The 21435-nt window shown below is 42.1% G+C and overlaps 2 protein-coding genes across 7 annotated transcripts in view; one reads left to right on the top strand and one right to left on the bottom strand.

Moving 5' to 3' along the window:
* Window positions 1-3200, top strand: part of armc2 (armadillo repeat containing 2) — a 25418-nt gene extending 22218 nt beyond the window's left edge. The window contains exon 18 of the mRNA XM_014145261.3: window positions 82-3200. Coding sequence (XP_014000736.1) covers window positions 82-209 — 128 coding nt within the window. The 3' untranslated portion in view covers window positions 210-3200. The remainder of the gene's footprint in view (window positions 1-81) is intronic.
* Window positions 1462-21435, bottom strand: sesn1 (sestrin 1). Of its 6 annotated transcripts, none has more exons than XM_082961948.1 (9): window positions 21412-21435; window positions 6210-6275; window positions 5857-6057; window positions 5567-5749; window positions 5046-5285; window positions 4622-4873; window positions 4224-4414; window positions 3888-4032; window positions 1462-3766 (listed from the first exon to the last, which is right to left on the bottom strand). In XM_082961948.1, exons 1-9 carry the CDS (start codon window positions 21418-21420, stop codon window positions 3680-3682), a joined length of 1374 nt encoding a protein of 457 aa, XP_082818074.1. In that variant the 5' UTR covers window positions 21421-21435; the 3' UTR covers window positions 1462-3679. The 6 variants fall into 6 exon arrangements, with proteins under 6 accessions (XP_082818074.1, XP_082818075.1, XP_014000737.1 ...); XM_082961949.1 differs by having other exon boundaries at window positions 5857-5946; XM_014145262.3 differs by lacking the exon at window positions 21412-21435 and adding an exon at window positions 7255-7542.

Here is a 21435-nt window from a genome sequence, read left to right as displayed (position 1 = left end):
TTCTGTATACTACTGTAAACAGATACTTTGTTCAGTTTTTTTATGTTGAATCATTTTGATTAAGCGCTTTCTATCTCTCAGACAAGGAGGACGCGCTGCAGTGGACTTCTGGTGACGACATGAGGGACTTCCACCGATTATGCTGGGAGATGGAGTTCCTGCCTGTGGCTCAGAGGCTGAGGGACAGGATCCAGACTCAGACTGACTAACATGACTATCTCCTTACTCTGGTTGTCGCGAATGGCACCCTGTTACCTATATAGTGCACTGCTTTTGACCAGGGTCCATAGGCTCTTGTCTAAAGTAGTGCACTACATAGGGAATAAGGTGCCATTTGAGATACACCATGTCTCACTCCCTAGTGTGACCTCTTTGCAATGTCTTCTCCTTTCTCATTGTTGTGCCTTGCTTTACTGACACCTCTCTAAAGTCACTCTATACTCTATGCTACTACTACTCTTCAGCTACTTCCCCTCTCACTAATTCTATGAATAAGTATTTAGTTATAGGTCTAGATTTTTTCCTGGTTAAGTCACATGGTCATGAAAAATGTCAAGGCCCATACCTATGACCCACTGAATGTTGAGCCTCTACCTGACATGTATGACAAACTGTTTACACTTTAAATAACAAATTATTTTTTAGGTTGTATCTTATGCATACTGTAAATGGTTGTGATTTTGTCATAAGCTACTCTTGTTAACATGAGTAGAATTGTAATTTGCCTCTGTGGTGATAAAAAGTGAATGTTTCTCCTTATGGCTGGTTAAGACATTTGTTAGGCCTAGATGTAATCAGATCAAGCGTTAACCAGCGATATCCAACACCCAAGTAGTTGATGTTTTTGCGGTATCGGAGGTGTAACTGCGTTGGAGTTGTCAAATCTGTGAACAGCTGCTCCTGATCAATGTTGCGAAGCCACACCCATCCCAACTTGCATTAGAAGTTCAGAACAAGAAAGTATAGGCTATATAGAACTAATGACGCATAAATTGATTAAATTAAATGAGGATTTCTATCAGCCCAATTGAGGTGTAGATTACATCTCACATTCCAGTTTTTGAACTTTATATTAACAAGGCTGCATGGGATTTCTCTTAAGTCGACTCCGTGTAGCTAATGGCAAAGTCCACTTCAGGTATAATTCCAGGAGACACTTGTGGATTTGACAGCTCTAACGCAGTTTCACCTCCAACACCGCCAAAACAACCGCTATGCTCTCGTGTCTCCCATTTGACCACCTGACCTCACTCAAGCACTGAACTTTCTCATCCTTCAGGTTCTTGACCGTCGATCAAGTCATGTGGTTTTTAAATGTATTTAGTTTGCTTTACCGCGCTTTGAAATGAACAGCTCTATATAAAAGTTGAATAAATTGAGGATGTCGGCTAAAGTGGATCTGATCGAATAGAGCCCTAAATCTGTGAACCGCTGTACACAAACTACAGCAAAACAGAAAAGTATTGTAAACATTCTCCTCAAAGCCTTTATTGTTACACAAATATGGACCAGGCAGTGCTGCTGCAAAGTGACAGCATTTTCAAATCACATTAATAAAAAAAAAATCTAAAAACGGCACTTCTGTTAAAAAAACAAACTCAGTTCCCCTCTTCCTTGTCCTACTATACAAAATTAAAGCGTTCAGTGACATCACACAAGACAACCCAATAGCATTTCATCAGGCATATTCAATGACAAACATTGTTCTCCACATGATAGATGCCTGTCTGTCTGGGTTGATATGAAACAGGTAGCTGGCTGATCATGGAGGTGTTAAGAGCATCATTTGTTTAGTCTCATCCTTTTTCAGATTGTCATAGGGAAATGAGTCAGTCAAAAATAGAGGCAGTTCAGTAGAGACACACTGCTGGTGATTGAATGGACCAAGTCACCCTCTGTCCTTAATGGAAAAATCCCTGAACATCCAAAGATTTCAGTCTATAGCAAGTCATGCCAGGGAGTTTTTCCACTGAGGACAGAAGTGAACAGAACAAAGCTCAAAGGTGATCCTAAAGGGAATGTCCCCTCTTATCTCATTGCACATTACAGACAAGTAATGTGATGTCCATTGTTCAGCTTGCAGATAATACATGTGCTGTGACTACAATTTGGTGGGTTTGTTGCATGAATGATTCAACATGTACCTATGTTATGTAATGAGTGAACATTTTGATGCAGGAAAAACAGTTTTAGGGAGAACTAGAAAAATGATACAATAAGTTTATTATATTTAATTTCTTTAAAGTGTCAGTAACTGACAGAAGTATGAAACCAACTTCCTACCACCTCCAAATAATCAACTGTCTCAACCCACCCTCAGACGAATGCAGTACTTTACTTGTTTTCAGTCAACAGAAATAAAAACAGTGGAGGGTCTGTCATCGTCTTAAAAAAATAAGAGCTGCTTTTGCACTGGTCAGGCTTCCACAGAGGAAACAAGCACAGCTATGACCGACTGCGTCGACCACAGTCGGTCCAATGAGAACCAACCCGGGCTCCTTACGAATGGAAGCCAAGCGACCCAGAGAAAAAGAGTCATTCTTAATGTGATAGAGAAAACAGAAGAGGTATGTACTGTTAAAACTCACAATCCAAAGCTTTGAAGGTGTTAGGATGACCAGGCCAGGGTCAAAGGGTGAATGTGGAAGACAGACAGGTGACGGCATCTTTATGACAACCGGAAGCCAATCCCCTAGAAGACCTGGTTTTTTAAAAAAAACATTTTTAGCTCATCTTTTTTCCTTACATGACAAAGCTTCTATCAGAAACAAAACAGATCAATTTAAAAGTGACCACATAAAAAGAGTGCCTCGCCTTTTTTTTTTTTTTTTTTAACGCTTGAAATCCCAACATTTTTTCTAAAACACACACGGAGTCACACACATACTTGTCACAGAGAGCCTCTCCTACTTACAGTCAAATTGAATAGGTCTCAAACAGTGTTCTTTTTTAATTTTCCAACACCTTTCCGTTCTCACACACTCCTTGGGTTAGCTTACACAAACAGTTTAGGATGGTTAGGGGGTGGGGTCAATATGACCCCATGCTTACCGGAGCTTACAGAAGCAGCAGTATCAGTCAGCACCTCTGAACACTGCCGTATGATATAAAAATCAGGCACACTTTACCACACAGCCCAAATAATGATTTCATAATCTCCAGTTACAGCAATAACATCTTAATACAACCCCCCCCCCCCCCCCCCCCAAAAAAAATAACTATGATTACATTGAGTGTAGACTGGTGTACTGCTCTCATTTCTGGAGAATTGCTGTGGGTTTTTCACACTATAAGGAGATTTCAGTGACATCGTCCACTGAGATGTATTGGAATACTGGAAGGTTGGCCACACACTCCTGACAGAGGGAGTCTGCTCTAGGCTGCCCCCTCATGGTGTGCTTTGGCAATGCAGGCAAAGAGGACCAACAAAGCGCATCTTTCCACAAATGGGTTCAGATTATTATTTTTTGCAGTTATTTCTTTTGCCCCCCATTCTCTCTCTTTTGTCCCATTCACCTTTCTACATTCCATCCATCACAAGGACGAGCTTCTTCATGACGAGCGGGGCTCCTTTCTGTCCCTTCCTATTTTCTGTTTTCCCCCTTGGTTTTTTATTTTAAAAGGTGTCCAACGAGAGCAACAACAACAGTAAAATACAACGATAAACGCCAAAAGCACTTCATGTCATGTAGCAGGTGATCGCTCTCAGAGCGTAGAGCAGTTCTGCCTGCATGCGCGCTTCCATAAGAAGCAGATTTACATGGACCTGGGAAAGGGAAAGGAAGAGTTACAACACTGCTCCAGTACTATGAGAAAACTAGAAACTTTAAATGCTACCAATAGAAACAAACCCATGGACAAATAAGTAAAATAAGTTGTTCCGTCACCTTCTCGGAGTGCTGGAACTGCCTCCAGAAGCTCTCATACATTCGTTTGGTGGTTTTCTCCGGGCTGCACACCATGGTCTTAATGTAGACCTTAAAGCTGCGGTCTAACAGCTGGTTAATCTCCCCATAGTCATAGTCATCATACCTGAGACACACACACGAGGGAGATCTGTTAGAGCTACTGATGAATACAGTTATTTCTTTACTCAAGTACATTACCGTCCAAAATGAATGCACTTTGCATTAAAACACATATCACATGTTTTCATTGAATCTAGCATATGTCATCTTGGAATAAATCAATTTGTATTCGTATTGTGCCAGTGAGTGGCGTACCTGATGCCGAACATGCAGTGGATGTAGTTCCAGATAGCCCTGCGGAGCATGGAGGTGTCCACGTCTTTGTGCATGGCCATGGTGTTGTAGGTCAGGTTGTAGGCCATCTGGAACTTCTCATCCAGCAGCTGACCAACATCAGGGTACAGACGGTTCACCAGGGAGTAGCCGTGGTCCTCCCAACTGTAGTCCTGCAGAAGAGAGAGGAGAAAAGAGGAAGGCAAGGTGCTAATTACAAAGTCTGGATATCAATTGGTCAATCAGATAGTGCAACATTTTCTAAATGTAATCTTGAAGCTATTGAGAAAACGCTTCACCTTCTCTGTCCTTTCAAAATGCCTCTTTCCATTGCTCTCTGTTTCTCCGTAAGTGAAGTTGTGTGTGCGAGCGTTATATACCTGTACTCTGAAGGTGGGTACATGTTCTCCTCTCCTGGAAAAGTCCTTGTAGCCGTAGCTGGGGTCTTCAAAGTGCCTGGACACGTCTCTTGACTGCACACACTCCTCGTCCTCTGCCGTGGCCACCAGCATGCTCTCGGTCTTCTCCCTCTCGAAGCGTGTGGCCATCTCCTCCTGACTGGCTTCCTCTTCATCACGACACTCCTGCAGCTGCTTCATTCTCTCAATCAACACCTCCACCTCACCAGACACCTAGACAGGAACACAAACATGTTCTGGGTCAGGGCATGGGTCATAAAAAGGGTGACCACAACCACAAGAGCCACTCAACTCACAACCACATCTTTGTCAAAGCCAGTAACTAACAAACCCTCAGCTTCACTTTCTCTCACACAAACAAATACACCATCCTCCTTCCTCACACCTGATGGCTGCCTCTCCTTTCCTCCAGGTCGTTGCCGTGCCCATTGCCATTGGCGATGTCGCAGACACAGTACTGGCTGAGGGAGACAGGTCTGAAGGTGTGCCCACCATCACTGTGGATCTCAGGGGTGATGCCACAGCCGAAGGTAAAGGATGCCAGGGAGTGGTAGTGTGTGAGGAGCACCACAGCATGGATCAGCTCAGCCAGGGACCAGCTGTGTTCTTCAGCCTTCAGCAGGTGCTGGGGAGAATAGAGAGTTGAAGTGTCAGTCAATCAGTAGTTTCCTTTGGATGGAATCTTATTTTCCTGTCTCTCAATTTCTACCCTTCCATTTGTTCTCTTCCTTCTATTTCATCTCTGCCCATTCCTCCCGCTTTCATATAACTAACCCTGCCAAGTAACAGCCGCATAACTCTGGTGTGCCGCCACCCATGATCTCAGTCTGTTACATAACCCTAACCTGTCCCTTTGCCCAGTCCTGCGTGTGTGTGTGTGTCACAGGTCCAGCCTCAGCTGCCTACCTCAATGTGTGCCTTGGTAAGAAGCCAGGGCCGGTGGGCCAGGATCTTGTTGAGCTCCCCAAGAGCCTGCAGCTTCTGTGGGGCTCCGTCCAGGCCATTCAGCCACTTGGGGTCCCCTCCCACCTGGAGGAAGTCGTTGACGTGGAGGTTGACCAGGTAGGAGCACTGGTGTCTGGCCGCAGCCTGGGAGGGATGCAGGGGAAGGAGAGAGTTACGAGATTGTCCAAGTGTCTCTACACTACCATGGTAAAGCCACTGCAGAGTTTAGATTAGGGCTTAAAGGGCCTCACCATGATGCCTATGTAGTGGCGGTAGTGCAGGGATAAGGGCCCATCCATCTGCAGCAGGTAGTGCTGTGTTCTCAGGAAACTCTCCAGGTACTGTGGGTGGAAGCCCATCACCAAGGAGATGTTGTCAAGACGACCCAGTGCAGCAAATGCGTCCTCAAATATCGATTGCACCCTCGGATCTACTTTACTGACTTGAAGTATCTGGTGCCACAGAGCCAGTGAATACATTTTTACTCTCAATCACATATTGATGTAATATGGCACTTTAATGTATTGTAATGGTAAGTAAAAAGGTGTAATAATTTCCACAAGTATAGAAGATCATGTGGTGTAAATGAAGTTGTTCTCCTTACCTCTTTTTCAGGGATAAATCTACTTGGTCCATTTCCCAGTGGTCTTGGGATACTAACTCCTAAGTCCTGCAAGTTAAGAGTACAGAAACACATAGTTCTGCAAGAACCAAATGCAACATCATGCGAAAACCCTAAATGCTGTTTTTAGTGCCATTTTGGCTGCGAGCCCTGACTGAGTAATATTGTACATCCTTCTGCAAGACATCTCTCTCACTCTCCACTAGATCACATATTCGCTCTACAGTCAGGTTGGAGCATTGCATGCACAGCCTGTGCAAAAGAGAAATCCAACTCACTTTGTTCACAATTTCGCTGTAGCAAGCTGCCATAACAGTAGTCTCTAGAAATGCGACAAGTGTCAAAATACACAAATCAAACACTTGATAGATACAATGCATCATGCGTGCGGCTGCTATGTAACCACTTGCAGTTTGAAACATTTGAAATACACTTGATACATTTAATACCCTAATTGATACAAAATTATTCGGAAAGGTTTGCATAGTCAAATGTTGTTATTAAAAGGAACAAATTCAAGACACGATTGACATCACATTAAACATTAAAACAGCCAACTGTCAACTTAAGAAGTCGCTGATCACATGTTCCCTGGGGACTCCATAGATATCTCCTGTCCCTCTGCGCAGAGCAATGAAGTGGTAGAATTAATTACCTAGTCTTAGAAGAACTCGGGGCCAAAGATTGCTCGACAGCGACAATACTGTCTTGCATTCAAAGACACCAAGCGAAAAATGTTGCTAAGCGCATATACGAAATAGCAGAGTTGACAATATGATGACAAACCACGAGATGAACTGTAAAGCGTTGACAAGCAACGCTAACTCCTCAAACGCGTAAACAAGGTTGGACACAAAAGAAAAGACTGCACTGCAGTTCCTTCGCTCGCAGCCACAAAACAAAGTGTCTAAAAGGACATGAACTTGTCACAAATGAACACTAAAATTCCACGACGACGGTGCACGGAGTTTTAAAAACATGCATTCACTGTCAAAAACATTTGCCATGTATTTTCCTTTTCTCTTACCTTTTTGCTAAGCCGTTCACAATGAGTGCATATTTTATATAAGTCTGTTACTGTAAATGAATTATTTTCCATGGTTTCTGTTGCTGCAGTTGCGTGCCTCATAATGTGTCTTCAGTGTGATCTTGTGTTTCAGGTATATTTAAATTGATGTTTCCGTTCTCGCTTTGTTTCATGGGGGTAAAGTGCTCAATTGTCAGTTGTTGCAGCCCTACAGCAGAATACCGTTCGACCTCAGCACACACTCTGTAAATAAACTGAGCCCTAGTTCAGTGACGTGCGCAACAGCCAATCGAAAGACGAAAACAACCTCCATTCATCAATGAGGTATAAGAGGACGGAGAAATAGGAGTGGACCGTGCGGAGAGAGGGTCTGAACGTGAACGCAGAGCGACCCAGCCCCCAGGAAAACATAATCAATCAAGTGTCTCATTTTGTTCCTTGCTTCTGCCATTGATCATGGCAATGGATATCGAATGACACCATCACTCTGCAGCGCACAATGTGTGCATTAATCTTATGAGTCTATCTAAGTAACATAACAAACAAATCCCCATGAAAATCCGTCAATTTAAACTAGAGATTGCATGGGATGCGTCTCAATCCACCAAACTTGAAGATAACCCATACAAACGAATGGAAGTATGGAGGTAGTTTTGTGCCAACAAATATAAGGGATTAAATACATGTCCAAAACAACCGCAAATATTTCCTGAGCTTTCTTACAGCTCGTAGATATAAGGCCACATTCTAAATTTGATTCTAAATCAAATAGCTAAATGATCAATGGTATGACCATCTTAAAACAATTCCATATGTTAACTTAGTTAACCCCCCCAACAGCTTAGACTTCCAGAGGTTTTAAGAGGTCCCTTTGACCAGCTGCCTTAATATGTCTTTATTACATGATCCATAGGTGAATTATCTAAGTCAATCAATTATGACAAACATGTCATTCACTTTGCAAATTTTTTTGCACGTTTATTTTTCACCCTTTCCCACCACAATGACCCACTACACTAATGTTTGCATGCACCAGCTATCTATGTTCTCATCTCAGTCATGTGCATTGAAAACAACTACCGATACAAGATTATTCAGCAAGCAGCAGCAAGTTCTTTTCTCTGTGAAAAGTCCAATGTGGTCATGTCTCCTTGGCCAGCATCACCACTTTAAACAAGGTGGCCTACCGACGCTTTGCGGTGGCGTATATTATTATGGCACAGTAGGATATCTGGTCCTGCAAGACAGGACAGGACACAGCAGGTGTACAAACAACCTGAAATTAATCCCTGCTTATGGTGCATTTCAATTGAGGATTTAACCCAGTGTTTTACCCAAAAGGCTGACTTTTTTGTTTCCATCTATTCGGGCCGGCGCCTCTGTCTCACTGGGCCATGGCTCCAGCGGACCCGCTCTAATACCTGATGTCCACCAGATGCATATGCGTTTTGTTTTGCTGGATGTCTAGCCCACATTTTCCGTACTTAACACACATGTACTTCGCTTTTCAACTAGCTAAAAGCTAGCTAGTTGGAATCTGTGTGTGTAACTCTGTTTGTACCGACACACGGTAAGCAATGCATACAGTACACAGAATGCACCGCAGCTTAGTGAGGCATCCCAACGTAGTGTTGTGGATTGCTCCATTGGCAATGAATGACTTCAGCCGGAACACAAAGAGTTTTATGCATCTGGTGGAGATGAGGCTTAACTTGGAGCCAAGTAAGGCTACTTTTCTTCCTGCATTTACATAACCATGGCGAACTGTGAACTTTAACACCTTCACACAAAGCAACAGTCTTGAATGATACAGAGGTTGTTGATTCTGCTTGCCACAAGTCTTTAGTGTCACACTCCTGATGGAAGCACAATAACATTAAAGCCTGCATCAACATAATAGACTAGTGGCCCACTGGTGTGGGGGTATTATGACTTCAACATGCTTCGGTTCGGTTGCCACCTAGCTGAATTTGGCTAGGTGAACCCGAGCTCACATACTCCCTTAAAAGACCTTCGCTTGAAAAATGAGCAGCAATAGTACTGTTTAGAGGTTGATCGATTATGATTTTTCAACGCCGATACCGATTATTGGATGCCCCAAAAAATGCCGTTACCGATTGATCGGCCATTTTTATATATATATATTTGTAATAATGACAAATACAACAATACTGAATGAACACTTTTATTTTAACTTAATATAATACATAAATAAAATCAATTTAGTCTCAAATAAATTATGAAACATGTTCAATTTGGTTTAAAAAATGCAAAAACACAGTGTTAGAGAAGAAAGTAAAAGTGCAATATGTGCCATGTAAAAAAGCTAGCATTTAAGTTCCTTGCTCAGAACATGAGAACATATGAAAGCTGGTGGTTCCTTTTAACATGAGTCTTCAATATTCCCAGTTAAGAAGTTTTAGATTGTAGTTATTATAGGAATTATAAGACTATTTCTCTCTATACCATTTGTATTTCATATACCTTTGACTATTGGATGTTCTTATAGGCACTATAGTATTGCCAGCCTAATCTCGGGAGTTGATAGGCTTGAAGTCATAAACAGCTGTCACAGATGTGTGGAGAGACGGACCAAGGCGCAGCGTGCTCTGAGTTCCACATATTTTATTTAGTGAAACTTACAAAACAAAAGGAAACAAACAACTAACCGTAACATCAGCGGCGCTACATGCACTAACTCAAAACAAGATCCCACAAAACAGTGGGGAAATGGCTGCCTAAATATGATCCCCAATCAGAGACAACGATAAACAGCTGCCTCTGATTGGGAACCATACCAGGCCAACATAGAAATAAAACACCTAGATAGAAACACCCCCCCTAGTCACACCCCGACCTAACCAAAATAGAGAATAAAAAGGCACTCTATGGTCAGGGCGTGACAACAGCGCTGTGAATCAAGCATTTCTAAGAGCTGCTGGCAAACGCAGGAAAGTGCTGTTTGAATGAATGCTTACGAGCCTGCTGCTGCCTACCACCGCTCAGTCAGACTGCTCTATCATATATCAAATCATAGACTTAATTATAATATAATAAACACAAAAATACGAGCCATAGGTCATTAATATGGTGAAATCCTGAAACTATCATTTCGAAAACAAAATGTTCATTCTTTCAGTGAAATATGGAACCGTTCCGTATTTTATCAGAATGGTATTTAAGTCTAAATATTGCTGTTACATTGCACAACCTTCAATGTTATGTCATAATTATGTAAAATTCTGGCAAAATAATTACGGTCTTTGTTAGGAAGAAATGGTCTTCACACAGTTCGCAATAAGCCAGGCGGCCCAAACTACTGCATATAGCCTGATGCAAATGCGCTTTTGTTAAATCATCACCCGTTTGGCGAAGTAGGCTGTGATTCGATGATAAATTAACAGGCACTGCATTGATTATATGCAGTGCAGGACAAGCTAGTTAAACTAGTAATATCATCAACCATGTGTAGTTAACCAGATATTATGTTAAAATGGATTGTTTTTTAAAAGATAAGTTTAAATGCTTGCTAGCAACTTACCTTGGCTCCATGCTGCACTCGCGTAACAGGTGGTCAGCCTGCCACGCAGTCTCCTCGTGGATTGCAATGTAATCGGCCATAATCGGCATCCAACAATGCAGATTACCGATTGTTATGAAAACTTGAAACCGGCCCTAATTAATCGGCCAATGCCGATTAATCGGTCGCTCTCTAGTATTGTTTGTCCATCTTGAGATGCCGTAGCCAGTATAATTCAGACTATTGTGAGGAAGTGTAATCTAAGATAACGAGATCTTAGTCGCGCAATTTTACATCTAACTAGGATGTTTGGTGGAGTATTTCTCAAGTGCAAAAATTTGCATGAAAACGAGTTCACTACTGTTGACCAATGACCGACGAAGGTGCATAGACTTCGGCAACCAAAATTCAGCTTGCAAAAAGAAAAACATTTGTGTGCATGAACAGTCGAAAAAACCCTTGCTGAAGTCCAAAACAAATAAAAACTTCAAAAAACCTAGTCATAATATATGCACAAACTTTTCTGAACTGTTTCGGATGGGAAGCATGTGAAGGCCTTTAGACTATCAGAGCTCAGATAAAGCAGCCCAGGCCTAAACCAATCAGACAGGCGGTATAGCAGCTCAAACAAACCTAACAGGAAGTCTAGATAAGACAGGCAACGTTTCCCTCTCTGGCTCTATCATAGAGCCTGTCAATATAGATACAGCCTGGATGATGTCACCAGCTACCTGTGTTGCTGTTTTTACTGTATTGTACCCTGAATATTTACAAGTCATTTGTGAGTAATTAATGATGCTGTTTGGTCAGATGGTAGGAACATGAAAAGGAGGTTTGGTCCGGATACGACTACTCAAAAAATTCTTGCAGTGGTATGAAATCTAAATATGTGTCTAATTGTCTTATAAATTAGTGTGGTAAATAGCATATACATAATTGGGATAATTGCTTATTGCTGCAGCACAGCCAGCTAGGCAGGCCTGAGTGAGTCATGTGTGTTCCATGTCTGAGATGACAACAACCTCTTTACAAGCATGTTACATAATATCACTAGCATATTAAGTCTATCTAATAAGAAATCAAGGCGGGGGTGGAGGTGGGTTTGGGGAGGGGGGTGGTGGAAGAACCAAATAAAAACCAGACAAACAAGTTATATTAGGTAACAAGGCTCTTGGTTCAAGCCATTCGATCACAAAGCAGTTCGCATAACGGCTATGACTTGGCATTACCCGTATGTCCCCATCCAGGTCCACTTTGTAGTGCAGGACAGTTGGACATTATGCTTCATTAAAATGTCAAACTTTCACATTGTTCAAAATTGTAATTGTGTTTGTGCAGATGCTTAGCTATATTGTATACCTAAGGATGATGAGCCTTGAGTTATATGTTGCTGTGGATCAGTTGTCCTCTATGTAGCCTAACAACAATCCCTACCAGTGAGAACTGAAAGAACTATTACACAGAACAAAAATATAAACGCAACATGCAACAATTTCAAAGATTTTACTGAGTTACAGTTCTTATAAGGAAATCAGTCAACTGAAATCAATTCATTAGGCCCTAATCTATGGATTCCACATGACTGGGAATACAGATATTCCTCTGTTGGTCAAAGATAACTTTAATAAAAAGGTAGGGGCGTGGATCAGAAAACCAGTCAGTATGTGGTGTGACCACCATTTGCCTCATGCAGCGCGACACATCTCCTTTGCATAGAGTGGATCAGGCTGTTGATTATGGCCCGTGGAATGATGTCAAACTCCTCTTCAATGGCTGTGCGAAGTTGTTGAATATTGGTAGGAACTGGAACACGCTGTCGTACACGTTGATCCAGAGCATCCCAAACATGTTCAATGGGTGACATATCTGGTGAATATGCAGGTCATGGAAGAACTGGGACATTTTTCAGCTTTCAGGAATTTTGTACAGACCCTTGCGACATTGGGCCGTGCATTATCATGCTGAAACATGAGGTGATGGCGGTGGATGAATGGCACGACAATGGGTCTCAGTATCCCGTCACATCGCATTTTATCGATGCATTCAAATTGCCATCGATAAAATGCAATTGTGTTCATTGTCTGTAGCTTCTGCCTGTCAATACCATAACCCCACTGCCACCATGGGGCACTCTGTTCCCAACGTTGACATCAGCAAATCGCTCGCCCACATAACGCCATACACAGCGTTTGCCATCTGCCCGGTACAGTTGAAACCGGGATTAATCTGTGAAGAGCACATTTCTCCATCGAAGGTGAGCATTTGCCCACTGAAGTCAGTTACAATGCTGAACTACAGTCAGGTCAAGACCCTGGTAGGAACGAGGAGCACGCAGATGAGCTTCCCTGAGACGGTTTCTGACAGTTTGTGCAGAAATTCTTCAGTTGTGCAATCCCACAGTTTCATCAGCTTACTGTATTGTACCCTGAATATTTACAAGTCATTTGTGAGTAATTCATAATGCTGTTTGGTCAGATGGTAGGAGCATGAAAAGGAGGTTTGGTCCGGATATGACTACTTAAAATATTCTTGCAGTGGTATGAAATCTAAATATCTGTCTAATTGTCTTATAAATTAGTGTGGTAAATAGCATATCCATAATTGGGATAATTGCTTATTGCTGCAGCACAGCCAGCTAGGCAGGCCTGAGTGAGTCATGTATGTTCCATGTCTGAGATGACAACAACCTCTTTACAAGCATGTTACATAATACCACTGGCATATAAAGTCTATCTAATAATAAATCAAAGCGGGGGCGGAGGTGGGTTTGGGGAGGGGGGTGGTGGAAGAACCAAATAAAAACCTGACAAACAAGTTATATTAGGTAACAAGGAGGTGGTGGTGTAAGGGAGCCCAGATTGTTATCGGTTATCACTAGACCGAGCCGATCCAAGCTCCAATTCAATACTCTGTTTAAGGGCCTGGCTTCCTGGTTGATTTGGCACTGGCTGGCTGCAAGTCAGTCCCCTGGCTAATAGATAGCACACCATTCAGCAGGTTCATTGTGTTGATAGTGCCCCCCTCCCTCTCTCCCCCTCCCTGTTATCCCCAGAGAGGGGTGGGAGTCATGGTAAACATGCCCTGGGTCTGGAGTCAGCACTCTGCCATTTCCCAGCCGCAATAGCCGGAGCAGCACAGTGAGCACTGTGTGTATGTGAGCCCCATGGCTCAGCAAAGTTGCAGAGCAGAAGAGGCCTGGTCAGCTTTCGGTTTACGACACCATCTTTTCACATAAAAGCGCTAGGCTAGGTCAGGGACCAGACTGGCCCCCAGCCCCCCGGACAGAGGACAGGGCCAAACACTATTGTCACGGGCGTACACATCACCACCACCCAGCAGACACTCTTGGGGCTTTGCTGTACACATGCCGGCCAAAGACCAGTGCGGCTGGGGCAGGGGTAAGAGTGGGTTATGATAACATCATGATGATTAATTACACTGCAGTGGGAGGCTAGTGGAGATTCTGCAGGGATCCTTCTCAAGACGGTTCTCACAGTGCAGATGGTGAGCCTCAGAGGAAGGGATAGAGGGATTGGACAGTAGAGTTGGAGTTAACTCTTCTTTAATTTCGTCAGATCAGACTCAGTTTGGAACTGACCACATTCATTTAGCCATTTGTTTTGAAGGACTTTTGGACTCCTGAACTAACCGGATTGACATGGTATATGAGCCATGCCATTAGTCCTGCGGTATTAGGAATAGGGGCCTTGTTAAATTACTTGGGTCTCCAGAGAACCCTGGTTCTCAGTGGTCTTCTCTTTATTGAGTCTGAATGAGCGGTCTAACTGATGATGCACAAACCACCCGCACACAATGATATCCTATTATTACAACTGACTGGGAATACATTCTACAGATAAGACTGAAACAATGGTAGGTATGGACCGGATATCAACAGATTATCTATACAAATTAGATGTTTGGGTTTTAGAGGAGTATGTTAGTAAATAGTTTACTAACAGATCTCTATTACATCAATGCAACTGGTTTGTGATTAGTATTTTTATGGACAGGATAAAAGTAATGGAGATTTGAGGGGGCCAGAAAAAAAAAGTTTAAAAAAAGTTAAGGAAATGTACTTATTGTTTTACTGCGCAAACATTTCAGCTGCTGTTACCAGTAAAAAGGAGGATAAAAGTCAAAGGGATTAAAGTAGAGAAAAAGAGAGAGAGAGGAAGCCAAAGTTAATGCTGTGCACATAAAGTATGTGCCCCAGAAGTGGCTGCAGTGTTTTCCACATGCAATTAGAAGAGAAGAGAACGGAGAGCCAAAGAAAACCACAAAACTGTGGGGATGTTCAACAAGCGGTAGAAGTCCTCCTAACCAGTTCAAACCTGACCTATCGCTTTGCAGAGAGAGGAAGCAAAAAACTCCCACCCTCACAGTGACATAAGCCTAGCAACAGGCTACCACCAATCACAGGCTAGAACAACAGTTACAGGGTCCAATCTTTTTTCTCACTCTCCCTCTCTTGTTCCTCTGGGGAAAAAAGAGAATTAAAGGTTTTGCTAGAGCATGAAGTTGTGTGCACAAGCATATCTGGTCTATTTAATAGAGTTTGACTAACTTCTCACTTTACAAATTGTGCCATCAAGTTTTTCAGAGCTGTTTTGAGTGCAAGTGTGTATGTAAGTGCATGTGTGTTGGTGTGTGTGCGTGGGTGAGTAACAAGTAGACTTCTATTCTCACTGTGAACACGAAACCATATGCCGCAGCTTGACCCAGAGCGGTTTCACAAAAACAACCTATATCTCTTGCCCAAATCAACAGTGTACTGTATGCAGCATGCATATTCCTTATGTGATTTTGTTTCTCTCAGTCTTTGCATGTTGTTTAGAATTGAGGCTCTCTAGTAGTTGGTAACGTCTGTTTAAACTTAATGGAAGGGAGATGAATGAACACAACGTATAAGTAAAACTGAAATTAATAGTGCTTATTTGCTTCAATCATCGAACACAACCAGCGCTTAGAGACAGGCTTCTATTTGAGCCAGGTGTCTATTTCTGTAATGCAGAGCACACAGCTTTAGCTCAAGCTCCTTGCTAACCTTTTTCCTCCCCAACCTTGCAGTGTTGCCCTCTTCTGATCCAACTCAGACAAACGTTCAAGTTTGACTTTTTTACCCTTGTTCATGTGCAAAAAAAGTATAACTGCAGACGAAGTATGTAGGTATTCTCCCCCTTTTCCTCTGACTCTCCCTCACTCTGTCGCTCTCCCACTCTTCAAACAAGGCTCTTGGTTCAAGCCATTCGATCACAAAGCAGTTCGCATAACGGCTATGACTTGGCATTACCCGTATGTCCCCATCCAGGTCCACTTCGAAGTGCAGGACAGTTGGACATTATGCTTCATTAAAATGTCAAACTTTCACATTGTTCAAAATTGTAATTGTGTTTGTGCAGATGCTTAGCTATATTGTATACCTAAGGATGATGAGCCTTGAGTTATATGTTGCTGTGGATCAGTTGTCCTCTATGTAGCCTAACAACAATCCCTACCAGTGAGAACTGAAAGAACTATTACACAGAACAAAAATATAAACGCAACATGCAACAATTTCAAAGATTTTACTGAGTTACCGTTCTTATAAGGAAATCAGTCAACTGAAATCAATTCATTAGGCCCTAATCTATGGATTTCACATGACTGGGAATACAGATATTCCTCTGTTGGTCAAAGATAACTTTAATGAAAAGGTAGGGGCATGGATCAGAAAACCAGTCAGTATGTGGTGTGACCACCATTTGCCTCATGCAGCGCAACACATCTCCTTTGCATAGAGTGGATCAGGCTGTTGATTATGGCCCGTGGAATGATGTCAAACTCCTCTTCAATGGCTGTGCGAAGTTGTTGAATATTGGTAGGAACTGGAACACGCTGTCGTACACGTTGATCCAGAGCATCCCAAACATGTTCAATGGGTGACATGTCTCGTGAATATGCAGGTCATGGAAGAACTGGGACATTTTCAGCTTTCGGGAATTGTGTACAGATCCTTGCGACATTGGGCCGTGCATTATCATGCTGAAACATGAGGTGATGGCGGTGGATGAATGGCACGACAATGGGTCTCAGGATCCCGTCACAGTATCCCTGTGCATTCAAATTGCCATCGATAAAATGCAATTGTGTTCGTTGTCCGTAGCGTCTGCCTGTCAATACCATAACCCCACTGCCACCATGGGGCACTCTGTTCCCAACGTTGACATCAGCAAATCGCTCGCCCACATAACGCCATACACAGCGTTTTTTTTCTTTTACATTTACATTACATGATCTGGCAACAGCTTTGGTGGGCATTCCTGCAGTCAGCATGCCAATTGCACGCTCCCTCAAACCGTGATACATCTGTAGCATTGTGTTGTGTGACAAAACATTTTGGAGTGTCCCTTTATTGTCCCCAGCACAAGGTGCACCTGTTTAATGATCATGCTGTTTAATCAGCTTCTTGATATGCCACACCTGTCAGGTGGATGGATTATCTTGTCAAAGGAGAAATGCTCACTAACATTTGTTTACCAAATTTTGGAGGAATAAGCTTTTTGTGCATATAGAACATTTCTGGTAGAGTTTATTTTAGCTCATGAAACATGGGACCAACACTTTACATGTTGTGTTTCCATTTTTGTTCAGTGTAAATAATGAATGCATTTTTCCAAAAGTCATAAAATCAATAGGCAACAGCTGAGATAACCTGGGAACCACTTACATTATATAGGTCAGAATTTAAATCCCAGTGTTTCCACTATATTAAATTAGCAGCGGTGGCTAGGGCTCTGACACATTTCAGCTGAAGGCATTCAGTTGTACAACTGACTAGGTATTCCGGTTTCCTCTTTCATGAAATTTTGTCAAGCAAATAACTGCCGGTCTCATGGTAATTGACTATGAATTAACATAAACACAATTAGCATTTCCTGGCTTCCACACATATCCTACAAGCCACTGATGCAGACCTTTGGAACATCTACATTTTAAAAAGTCTAATAAATGCATTTAATATAGCCTACACCTTCACAATAAATCCATAATTTATTTTAGACAGGTAAAAAAAAACATGATATGAAGAAAATATAGTCTATTTCAGAAGAACAGAATGGCATACTCTGAGTTGTCCTTATGTTATGTCATTTGGTTGTGGTTTACACTAGTTCATTTAGCAGACAAGATTTGCTTAGAATTCCGTGTAATATTTTTTTTTTAAATGTATGGTATGAAGAATACAACTGAACAAAGCTGAATAAAGTAGAAAGGATATTTTCTCCAAATGATTTCCAAGGAAGTGCGCACAAGCGGCTATTCTGTGTTGAGCGTTAACAAAGAAACAGGTCCTCCTATATGCTTAATTTAGAGTTATTTATGCAACTTTAGTTGTGATACAAACGTTGGGCTAAATGTTTTGATGTTTAATATATTTTAAGGCTGCATGATGAGACTAATGTTGATATGAAAAAAGTAGCATGAAAGGCATGAGCTCTGATTTGTTTCTTGTGCAGGCTGCACACACTTCATCATTCAATCATTCACAATTTGACAAGCACTTGATAATATTCTCACCAGGCATAATATTCTCGGCGGCATCCCCCTTGTGTGGCCGTGATGGCCCCTAAAAAATCCATGCCTTTTGCGGCCAAAGTGGCCGTTGTGCCCATGGACTGAAAATAATTATAATTCCCTGCTCCCAGTTGCCATGCTCCAAAACACCTTTCACTCACATGGCTCTCTCAGATATTTCAATTCTTATTAGTAAATGCCCGTCACGTGATCGGTTCCTTCTCACAGGCATCTCAGTTAAGAAGTAGGCTACAAGTGAAGACAGACACGTCTGGGACCATTATCATGCACCGGTCTCGGAAACTGGGGCACATAAAATAGCGAATGGAGGACGCTTTTCCCTGGGGTTCATTTTCATGCCAGCCAGGTAGGCTATATTCCTGTTGTAAAGCATGTGCTTAATATTAGGAAAGTTGATAAATAAATATAGTAGGCCTAGCCTATAGAAAACTGATGGGATCCTCTTTCTAATAGAGGCAATCAAAACTCTGTTTTCTCATGCAATTGCATAGCCTATAGAAATGAAGCTGTCAGGTGGATGCATTGTCTTGGCAAAGGAGAAATGCTCACTAACAGGGATGTAAACACATTTGTTCACCAAAACATCTGCTCATGGGCTCTCATGAAGTGTTTGATTTGATTTTCAAAAACATTTGCATTGATGTGATCTAAGTGATTAGAGGGACAATAGAGTGCTGAGTACCAGGCAGTTAGCAAGTCTGGTAGGCTACTAATGACCATCAACGGCATCAGAGCTTGAAGAAGCCTAGTTACTGTGACTAAATGGTCACATGGAGTTTGACTGGGGTCATGAATCGTGACCGCCAGTGTGGAAGTAATATGGTCACCGTAACAGCCCTAGCGGTGGCCCACCTCTGCTAAATCGTTTCCACCACTTCCCAAAATGTTTTTTTGTTGTTGTTGTTTATTATATTTTTTATATATTTCTGCTGAGACAAGCTTTTAAATGGATAGTGCAAGATCTTGGCAATAAATCCCTTTTTCTACATCCCCATAGTCAGATCAACTCATGGATACCATTTTTATTTCTATGCATGCAGTTTGAATAAAGTTAAAGGTAACTAGCGTTAAGCACAATGACTGGTCTTCTGGTCATTGTGCTAAAGCTAGTTAGAAACTTCCTTCAAACTGCATGCATAGAAATAAAAATGGTATCCATGAGTTGATCTGACTATGGGGATGTAGAAAAAGGGATTTATTGCCAAGATCTTGCACTATCCATTTAAAAGCTTGTCTCATACAAATTGTCTCCATGAGTTGATCTGACTCCATGTAGTAGAAAAAGGGCTTAATTGACAAAATCTCACACTATTCCTTTAAAGTCAGTGACATGTTTCATGTATATTTGTAGCAAACAGAGCAAGCAGTGACGCAATTGAGAGCCACGAGCGTACAGCAATCCTTTGCTCCTCATCATCTCCCTACAATGCAGTGGCACGCATCAGTTATATTTCAGATGGTGTCAACATAATTTCCCCCCTTTACATTTGCCACTGCTGCTAAAAAGAATCCAAGAGGAAACACCGAACCCTCTACTCCAATTCCTCCCTCTACTCCCACTCCCCTCTCATCAATCTCCCCTCTCCCTTTCTATCTCTCCTCTCTGATGTGTGTGTATTCTGGCATGCAATAAGAGTGCAGCTGCCTCGCCAAGCGCCAGCTTTCCTGAGTGGAGAGGCACGGTTGAGACCAAAGGGCCCTGGCCTGGGACAAACGCGCGCAGACACCAGGAGGAAACCGCGTTCCCTGGATTCCATGAAATGGAGCGGAACTCAAGGGAGCAAAGGGCACAAAAAAGTAAAAGGCTGCAGGGAGGGTAGAGAGGAGGGAGGACTCTGAAACTAAATAAAATATTTTAAAAACTGTGCTGTACTTTGTATGTTTCAACTCTGGACAATGTGTAGAATATGTCTCCAGACACAGACAGACAGACAGACAGACAGACAGACAGACAGACAGACAGACAGACAGACAGACAGACAGACAGACAGACAGACAGACAGACAGACAGACTCTAGCTCTCACAGATGCAGAAAGAGCAAGCCTGTATGTCTGCATCTCCCGCACATACACCCACCCACCCACCCACCCACCAGGGTTTCCATTAGGAAATTGTGGCACCGGACAACTATATTTACCGGCCATTTAAAAGATTTACCGGACCCATATGCATTGGGTGCATAACCCATTAGGGCGTCCACCCACGGTGCTCAGAATAACAGAAATCACATGTAGGTTATGGTAATGCATTTTAACAGAACATGCAACTCATGTAATGAAGCAGCCAATAAAAGGTAATTTTCAAACATTTGCTATAAGGCAATTCACGGGAAAACACCATTCTACACAATGGACTTGGGAACCTGATAGCAGTTCCTGTGAAAGAGATGAACATCTGTTAGAAACTTAGAAAGAGGGGGAATCTAAAGATGCAACAACTAGGATGGGTTGCTAATATGACTAGCATTGTGCCTTTGGCTTCTGGACAACGAAAGAAAGTTGATATGAAAACCAATAGAACAGGAGAGAAACGGCATAGTGGATCCAATTGGGAAATAAATGGAAATTCATTTGTCAAAATGATGTAATTACTCCTGTCTATACAGAAATAAATACAATTATTCAAAATACTTCACCAGAAAGCATGACTTAGCCACAGAGGAATCAAAGATCATTAGATTCTTTAAAAAGTTAGGCATGGATTTTTACAAATCACAAGCTTGTAGGTCTATGCCTATTTGGGAAGCCCACAATTTGGGCAGGGTGCATGGAAATAAGCCTAGCTGGTTATTGAGTTGCGGCTGTCAGTAAAAAGCATCTAAAATATGTGTGAAGATAACATGTCTTGAGCACAATTTAAAATATTGAGACAAGAAGATGAATCTCTCTCCTGAACGGCTCAGCTGTCTCCCACCAACTCTTGTGAATTGTTTGCCCTTTGATTATTTAATTTTGGAATCAATTCCCCATTACATAAGTCTGCAGTAGTAAAATGTACCATTAATCCCTGTCATTGGTTACATGAATGTCTGTTAATGCATGTATTAATTACAGTCACTTACCTTTCTCATTCTCAGAGTAGAAAC

The sequence above is a fragment of the Salmo salar genome, chromosome 15 (assembly GCF_965601325.2).
Source record: "Salmo salar chromosome 15, fSalSal1, whole genome shotgun sequence".
NCBI classification, from domain to species: domain Eukaryota; kingdom Metazoa; phylum Chordata; class Actinopteri; order Salmoniformes; family Salmonidae; genus Salmo; species Salmo salar.
The sequence above is the reverse complement of the archived record's forward strand: the minus strand, read 5'-3'. Positions and strand labels throughout refer to the sequence as shown.

Excerpts from the sequence above, each read along its gene's own strand:
- sesn1 (XM_082961946.1), bottom strand. The coding sequence starts at position 6,712 with ATGCAAACCTTTCCGAATAATTTTGTATCAATTAGGGTATTAAATGTA. Across the intron at positions 5,750-5,856 it reads GCCACTACATAGGCATCATG|GCTGCGGCCAGACACCAGTG; the intron begins GTGAGGCCCTTT and ends CATCCCTCCCAG. Across the intron at positions 4,033-4,223 it reads CACTGCATGTTCGGCATCAG|GTATGATGACTATGACTATG; the intron begins GTACGCCACTCA and ends TGTGTGTCTCAG.